The sequence below is a fragment of the Lepisma saccharinum genome, chromosome 3 (genome assembly GCF_977018435.1).
Source record: "Lepisma saccharinum chromosome 3, izLepSacc3.1, whole genome shotgun sequence".
Lineage (NCBI taxonomy): Eukaryota > Metazoa > Arthropoda > Insecta > Zygentoma > Lepismatidae > Lepisma > Lepisma saccharinum.
In genome coordinates this window covers 84,104,037-84,113,294 of record NC_139231.1, presented here as the reverse complement: position 1 = coordinate 84,113,294, position 9,258 = coordinate 84,104,037, and the positions used below count along the sequence as shown (strand labels likewise).

Genomic DNA, 9,258 nt, shown 5'->3' with positions numbered 1-9,258 from the left:
AGGCAATTACCCTCATTGTCCCAAAAAATGTGTACACACACACACACTTGGAATAATTGTAAAGACAATGCTTACTAAGATACACCAATTGTTTATAGTTTGAATTTTAAAATTCTACATTTGTCTTCTCTAAGTTATTTCAAGTATCCAACATTCCCCATAAAATAATTCACATTGCCTTTGCTTACCAACTGGACTTCACTGAGGTGGCCAGATGAGATCGCCATGAAAACAGAAAGCTCTCAGAACAGAAATAGGACTATTGGTAAATGTTCCAAACCCAGGAGTCCAATGCTAATACAGCACGAAAGTGCTTTGCCAATTGGTCAAAATTGACCAAGATAACTGAATTATGACATTGGAAACACATTATGGCTCAGATGATACACGAGTTTAAAATGTGTTATGAATAATCTGATTTCTGTTGTGGCTATATATCACAAGAGTAGGTATAGGAAGCTCCTGAGTTTTAAATAATTTCAAATTTTATGATGAAAACAGCTTTGGAGAGAAATGACCTGACATCATTGTCCTCTGCTTCCCCTCTCGGCCTTTGATTAAAGAAAAAACATCAAAGCAGACATGATGTACAGCTGGTTTGTACCAAACTCACCAAAATTCTACTCTAGTTTCTAGACAATTTTGTAAACTTCAAAAGTAAGATCCTCAATCTCAACTCATAAAAAGTTCTACATTTTTATTTTTTTAAAAAGTCTACCTTTCTTCACTTTCCTCAAAATTATGGTAACACAAACTGAGCTTGCATTTTATACATAAAGGATAACTGGGACCTACAATTTCGGACATTATTTCTATTCTGGCTATTTTATGTTGCTTTTCCATCTCTTGGGTTAATTGTGAAGATGAGGATGGATGATGAACTGATAAAATGGATGATTGGACAAACGCAATGATACATCCATGCCTGACCAGGGTCTAAACCTGTAAGCCCTGTCTTCACAGCACATTACACTGACCACTCAACCATTTTCAGGTGTTTCAAAGAATTGTATGAAAACAATTTCTGAAATTTTTATTTTTATTTTTAACTGATGACAGAATATAAATGCATAACTAAAAAGTATTCACCTTTTTGTAATGTACACACACATATATACACATCGTTCAAGCATAACAGAGACTAGTGTGGCTTATAAGCGACAGGCTTGTGGTTTTCCAAATATAGCTTCTCATGAGCTTCATCAAAGCAGCGTCTGCAGTAGAGATCTCCGCTGCATTCAGGACACTCCAAACCAGCATCAGCATTACATATGACGCACCACGGCAGTACATCTGCATCCTACAAATACACAAACAGAACATGTGCTTGCAGAAAATTCAGAGAGATCAGCAAGAAGAAACTGACATAATTCCAAATCAATTTGCTTATCAATTGAAGGTGACGCATTTTAACATGATTTTTCCCATGATTATTCACTTCATCACATCATAAGTGATTTTTACCGTGGCCAAAAATAAATTTAAAAAATATGAAATTTACAGAACTTGACAAAGTGGCAGAAGATGTGGAACAGTGGATAAAGCATCCTGCTTCCAATAGTTTGCCTATGACAAGAGTAAATTTACAGCTGAGAGAGATAAAAATGCAGTGGTGCAGGGTTAGTTGATGGTAAAATTTAGGTCCAACTACTAACAAAAACACAACTCCTTGGTGGCCAAGAATGTTCAGTGATGACTAACTGAAGATTCAATGCCCAAAGTCCTAGCCTAAGTATAGGTGTTCCTTTGCGATTGTCACTTCATTATTTTCATCCAAATATCATTCAATTCAAAATCAAATACAAAATAAAGTTTTTCAGAATACGAGGGTCACTATTTATATTTTGAGCCTTGGCAACACTGATTGAAGTTAGGCGCGATTTGACGTTTGCACGGAATCGTCTGGCATTATTGACCATAACGTACTTCAAATGTTTTGTCAATAGCTTCATTTGTGTTGTTTATGTTGCCTTGGAGATTGGGCGACAACAATAAAATGGAATTAACTTGTGAACATTTTCGTGCGATGATGTTTTACGATTTTCGACGTGGATTATCAAGACAAGACTGCATCAATCAACTTACTTCCACATTTGGCGATGAAGCCCCATCCTTTGCCACTGTGAAACGCTGGTATAATGAATTTAATCGTGGCCGCCATTCGCTCACCGACGAGATTCGCAAAGGTCGTCCAAAATCAGTTGTTGTTCAAGAAAACATTGATGCTGTGCAAAACCTAATACTGCAAGATCATCATGTGACATACTGTGAGATTGAGGCAACCATAGCCATTAGTTCCACCAGCATATATAAAATATTACATGATCGTTTAGCTGTGAGAAAGGTATGTTCTCGTTGGATCCCACACAATTTGACAAAAACTCAAAAAGACGCTCGCGTCAATTGGTGCAAACAAATGCTCAATAAATACAAACGTGGTGCTTCAAAAGACGTATATAAGATTGTAACAGGTGACGAATCATGGATATATGCATATGAGTCAGAACGTAAACAGCAGTCGACTGTATGGGTGTTTCAAGATGAACCCAATCCAACAAAAGTTGTTCGTGCTCGAAGCACATCGAAACAAATGGTCGCCTGTTTTTTCGGGAAAACTGGTCATGTGGCAACTGTGCTTTAGAGGAACGTAGAACAGTCAACTCTGAATGGTACACAACAATTTGTTTGCCAGAGGTCTTCGGTCAAATACGGAAAACAAACAAACGCCGTCGGATCATTCTTCATCAAGACAATGCCAGCTGTCACACATCTCGTCTAACAACTGACTTTATGAACAGTCAAAAAATTGAATTGATGGGTTATCCGCCGTACAGTCCTGATTTGGCACCCAATGACTTCTTCTTGTTCCCGAATTTCAAGAATAAATTGTGTGGACAACGATTTTCGTTGGCGGAAGATGCCGTTGATGCGTTCGAAAACCATATTATGGAGGTGTCTCAAGAAGATTGGAAAAACTGCTTTGACAAATGGTTCGAACGAATGCAAAAGTGTATTGACCATAAAGGAGAATACTTCGAAAAACAATAAAGCAGTTTTCAATGCCAAATTCCTGTTTTTTCATTGTTAGGCTCAAAATATAAATAGTGACCCTCGTAGTAGCGATAAAATGCCAGAATAAAAATATTAAATTTCAACTATACCACATCAATACATATTTTTAGAATCTATTATGAGAATCTGGATATGCGAACAGCTGTCATTCAGTCCCACAATTCTATTTCACCATATATTTGGATCAGGATGAACACAAATTATATATTTAGCATAATTATACGGATACTCGGAACACATCACTTGGGAACAAACACATCAAAAGTAACGTTTCGCACCACAGAGAATATATTTTTACTCAGTAATAGCCAATACTTAAAAAAATGTTTCATATTTTTGAAAGATCTTACCTTCCTCACAACGTGTGGCAAAGCATGTGTTTATGTAGGTGTCCTCTCAAAAACTGGCAACATTGAAGGGGTATGGCAGCCACACATCTCGTCAAGATTGTGACTGATAAGTTTCAAGCTTTTCTGTTTGTCTGCAACTATACTGTTAGTTACATAATAATCGGATACTGGTATGTTGCCAATGATTGGATTAATGATGTGTGAAAGCACGGAATGACACTTGCTTCATTAACAAAATGGAATTTATATTGTTATTGAGGGAGAGAAAATCATTCCTTGGAGGGATGAAAATTTATCTTTGTAGCCTGTTCTAATTCTAAAAATTTAGAAAATGTTTGGAGCCTTGTAATTGAATTAAGATTTATGGTAGCTCTATCAAACAAAACCATAATTTAGGACGACATTATCTTTACTAGACTATTTTGTTGTGGGCAATGATATCAACACAAATATATTAATTGGTAGAGCTGGAATGAATATATTATTTGGTGATTGGCGTAACAAACTTTTAAATGAGTTTCCTGAAACAGTTTATGTTAAAAAGGAAAATTCTACACATGCTTGCTTAGGTCTGGAACCGAAAGATTTGCTACCAGGTGCTTGTTCGAAAATTCAGCTTTCAGGCAAATGGATATGCAAAAGGAACATCAGCAGAAGATTGACGAAATGGGTGAAAGTTCAAAACGATAAAGGTGCAAGGGCAAAATAGCAAAGCCATAATTGTGAACAAGCACAAGGGTGAGATGGAAAATTTGAGAAATTTGGAACCAATGAACCTTGTAGACTGTCGTACACAATTGCTGACATCTTTTATAGAAGTTTTAATGAGGATATTAGTATACCCATTAAGAATTTCCAGGTATCAATATCTTTACAGAAGAATGTATTCAGGAAAGCGTACAGAATAACATTCATTCAGAGACCAAATAAAGCTTGAAATGGATAATATGTGTAAGCAAAATGTTATAGCTCCTATAGAACATTCAGAACGGGCTAGTCCTATTGTACGTTAAAAAATCAAATAATTCTATACCAGTGGTGTCCAATGTGGTTCACATACGGGTGTTCACAATAAAATTTTTATATTGAATGCAACTTTGTAACTTCATCTTAATTGAAAAAGTGAGAATAACAGTTCAACTAATTTTTAACAATTCCCCCAAAAATCATGCTATATTTGAAGTAATACTAAATACAATAAACACCATTTTAATTATGTTATTTATAATTAGTAGGGGCATGCACATTTCGTTTTTAACGAAAAAACGAAATATCAAAAAACACATTGTAGTGTTAATTTTTCATGTTTTTGAAAGGTGTGTGATGCATTTTGCTACCATGTTTTGTCACGAAATAATGCGAAATGAACTGCAAAATGTGAAATAAACTCTTCGAAATGAAATGCAAAATGCGAAATAAACTCAAACACGAAATTTAGGGTTTATTTACCGACGCTACACCTTTTGAGGTCTGTATTATCCTGCAAGTTATGCAATTCACGGAAAATTGATTAATTCTGCTGTTAATATTGGAGAAGCAAAAATTAACTCCTTTACACAGAAATAAACTTAATACTTTGATAACTACATAAATATGCTATTAGAAGTGAAATGTTAATTTTGTGTAATAAGTGTAATTTTTAAATCAAATTTAGGATTATATTCACAATTTTAAAACGAAAATGTATTTTTATATACCACTTTTCATCTAATTTTTCACTGCTATAACACCGATTTTTACAGCTTTTAAACCTGAAATTGACTCAGTTTTTGTACCAAAATTTCTCTTTTTTATTTACCAAAATTATGTGCCTCTAATAATTAGTAATGGCTAGTCCAAACTAAGTAGTATAACATGTAATCTCAGGTATGTACAACGCAAGACTACCATTACTTGGCAATCTACTTTTTATTACACGGACCATGTGTTAACCGACGACATTCATTCAACATTGAAAGCACGTGCATCATTAGCGAGACAGAGGGGAGGATGCATCCTCCCAAGAGTCCAGAAATATGTATTATATGTATGTAAGATATTTAGGTATTATACAGAATTATAGACAATAACTCGGTTGCGATGCTTAGATTGAAGTATCAATGTGATATTCCTTTCTTACCTCATGTTTCGTATTTTTCCTCCTAGCATAATTTTGCAATGGATCAGAGAGATTGATTTTTGACCATTTAAAGCAGGGGTTTCCAAACTTCTTCACTTCACGATGTCCTTAGTGTTTTAACATTTCTTTTCCACGGCACCCAAGTCAGAATGTAGACGTATATAACACTTGCTCAGTTACTTGTAAGGTAACAGCTATTTAGGCCATAAGGCCCCATGCTATTCTGAGTATAGTTACTAGGAAAATAAACGTTGAATTGATGTAAATGAAGTCAGCACTTTCCTTTGCAACTTAAGTTCATGAGAGTTATTTTCTTGGCATGAAAGACGTCGATTACTAAAAAGACTGCACAGTCTGAATGGCCCTTAGATGCACATGCGCAAATAATATAAATCTCGAAAGATATTATGTAACTCCTGCAGACTAGTTTCTAAAGAAAAGTGACTCGTCTCTCTTCTGCAAATTTTAGCGCCCACTGAAATTTAAAATCTGCCAGGTTTAGTGACTTCTTGCTAAAGTTTGCAACTATGTAAAGCAGACCTTTTTCGAGTCGCCCTAGATATGCCCTGTATATGCTGCACTCTGGTGCCGAATGTAAGAAGTATTGCCACTTGCATCAGTGTTTGCACAGCGAAGTGAACATCTTCGGGGTATATTGGCCAACAAACAGCCCCTTAGCTGTCAGTTTTATGCAACACGCACAGGAATTGTGTTCAAACCCCTCCATTAAACAACCTGATAGTCAGTGTTACCAACTATCTAGAAAAGTTATCAGACATGAAATAAGTTGTGTCAGATTAAATTGTGTGTATATACTCGAACATCAAACAAAGTATTTTTTCGAATAAATATTTGTGTGTGATGTACGTAATTTAAAACATATGCACGAGTGTTCACGTGCTCATGAGAACTTTATAAGGCGAGGTACCTGTTCTATACATAACTGTGTAGATTACTATAAAACAGTGAATTTTAAAACCGATGGTTTAGTGTTCCCTCTACCAGATTTTCCTCATATTTTGAAAAAATTGAAAATAGGAAAGTACTACACCAGGCTCAATTTGTGTTCAGCATTTTTACAAGCTTTTCCAACAGGTAATTGATTCAATTTTAACAGGATTGGAAAGAGTTGCAGCATTTATTGATGTTATTATTTCTGGAGAAAATCTAAAAGAATATTTCATGAGAACAAAACAAGTCCTGGAACGTTTTAAGGAGTATAATGTTAAGGATAATTTAAGTAAATCTGAATTCCTAGTGCAAGAAGTGATTTACTTAGAAAGACGTTTGTTTTACGGTAAATGGGAGTCACACCAACTGAAAAGCATGTGCGTGCTATTTTAGAAAGTCCAGAGCCAAAGGATAAGGTACAACTACAAAATTTTTGGGGAATGGTTGCATTTCAAAGCTGATTTTTCACAATTTATCATCTACAATATCACACCTGTATAGACTTTTGAGGAAGGGCGAAAAATGGTTGTGGACTGATCAATGTGCGTTAGAATTTAAAGCGGTTAAAGAGAAGATTGTTCAGACACCTGCTATAATTCCTTTTGATCCTTCAAAAGAAATAAACAGATAGTTCTCGGTGTTGGAGGACGATTAGGGCACAGGATAGATGGTGAACATCAATCAGTGGCATGTTTTTAAGCTACATTTTCACCTGCTCAGAAGAATTATTGTCAGTGAGAAAGAGAGGTTTTAATTAGCCATTGTTTTGTCTAACATTTTTCTTTATATTTGGCAGGTCAAAAATTTACAATATACACTGATTCAACGACTGTCAGGTCATTGCTTGATGCAAATACACCGGTGCCAATGCATGTTGGCAGAGGTGGAAAATATTTATGGCATCTCTGAATTACGAAATAGTACCAGGTAACCAAGAAAGTTCATGCGGTTTTTACAACTGCCCGTAGTTTTCGTGGGGTAGTATGCAGTTCAGCCGCCAGGGGTACATGTATGTGTGATTGACGGAAAGCTCATTCCTTGGCACGTCGGCTAACGTAGATAACAGGTCGCAGTCGATAGTTCGGGAGCAAGTATTCGCAGTGAACCATGGCTGTGTCGAATGCAGTAATCAGGGCGTGTTTACTGTATGAGTACAAGTTGGGCACAAAAGAAGCGGAAGCAGCAAGCAAAATATGTGCAGCGTTTGGAGAAGGTACAATTAGTGAACGGACAGCACAAAAGTGGTTTCAGACCTTCTCGAGTGGCGATGAGACACTGGCAGACAAACCTCGATCGGGCAGACCGAAATCTCTCGATGTGGACCAACTGAAGGCAGCAATTGAAGAGGATTCAAGTCAAACGTGCCAAGAACTCGCTCAACGATTTGCGGTAAGTGCTGAAACAATTCGTGTGCACTTGCATGAGATTGGCAAATCATGGAAACTGAGTAAGTGGGTCCCGCACGAGCTGACTGCTGCGAACCGTCTCCAACGACTGAACATTTGCGCTTCCTTGCTCACTAGGAACAACAACTGTCCAATTTTGGACCGCATTTTGACATGTGATGAAAAGTGGGTAATGTACGATAACAAGAAACGCTCATACCATTGGTTATCGTCAAATGACACCATACCTTTAACTGCAAAACCTGCTCTTCATCAGCGGAAGGTGCTGCTGTGTGTCTGGTGGACTACAGCTGGGAAGGTGCATTATGAGTTCTCGGAAAGTGGTAAAACCATCAACAAAGAGGTGTACTCCATGCAATTGCAAACAGTGGCCGAACAGCTTGCAAAAAAACAACCTGCATTAGTGAATAGGAAGCGTGTTCTTTTCCACCAAGACAACGCTAAACCACATACAGCAAAGATGACCCTGGAGGTGATTTCTTCTCTCGGCTGGGAACTTCTGCCACATCCAGCATATTCACCCGACCGCTCCATCAGACTACCATCTTTTCTTGTCTATGGACAACCATATGCGCAATCGACATTTCCAAACTCGCGAGGAGGTTGAAAACGTGGTGGTGCAGTTTTTTGCGGCCCTACACAAAGACTTTTTCAAACATGGCATCTACAGGCTTGTACAAAGATGGGAGAAGGTTGTAGAAGCGGATGGTGGATATTTTGCAGAATAAATATAAGGTAAACACATTTGTTTTGGACCTTTTCTTCTTTGTACTAAAACTGCATGAACTTTCTTGGTTACCTGGTATATTCTAAAAAGGTCCCAATAGCAGATGTTGTATCAAGATTACCACTGCCTGAAGAATTGCAGTCAGATTTTGTTTTGACAGTGTATGCAGAACAAAAGTTGCAGCCATTGCACATAGAGATGAAGGAACATACAAAACATGATTACTTGTTGTATAAAGTAATAAATTATGTTAAGAATGGTTGGCCAAGAGGAATTGATCCACAAATCAATGCGGAAGCAGTAGTTTTATGGAAGAAACATGTGGAACTGTCAACAGAAGGTGGATTGTTGATGTGGGGAAATAGAATTGAATTGCCAGACACACTGCGACCCAAGTTTCTGACTCAAATTCATGCCCTGCAGAGTGGTACTGTAGTGAGATTAAACCAGATTTGCAAAGAGCTAGTTTGGTGGCCTAAAATAACTTCTGACATTGAAAGGTTTGTCGGCAATTGTGAAGCTTGTCAGACAAATGCGAGTGCTCCAACAAAAGGAAAATTTATATCATGGACACCAACATCACTACTCATGGAACGTGTACATGTCGATCACTTTTATTTCATTATTTATTCC

General features: G+C 37.0%; 1 protein-coding gene across 5 annotated transcripts in view; it reads right to left on the bottom strand.

The window, feature by feature from the left end:
- Positions 1-1,032: 1,032 nt before the first annotated feature.
- The window catches only part of LOC145985879 (abscission/NoCut checkpoint regulator-like), a 438,255-nt gene continuing 430,029 nt past the window's right edge, over positions 1,033-9,258 (bottom strand). For all 5 annotated transcript variants that reach the window (XM_083120003.1, XM_083120006.1, XM_083120004.1 and 2 more), the window contains one exon: positions 1,033-1,300. In XM_083120003.1, coding sequence (XP_082976129.1) covers positions 1,142-1,300 — 159 coding nt within the window. In that variant the 3' untranslated portion in view covers positions 1,033-1,141. The remainder of the gene's footprint in view (positions 1,301-9,258) is intronic.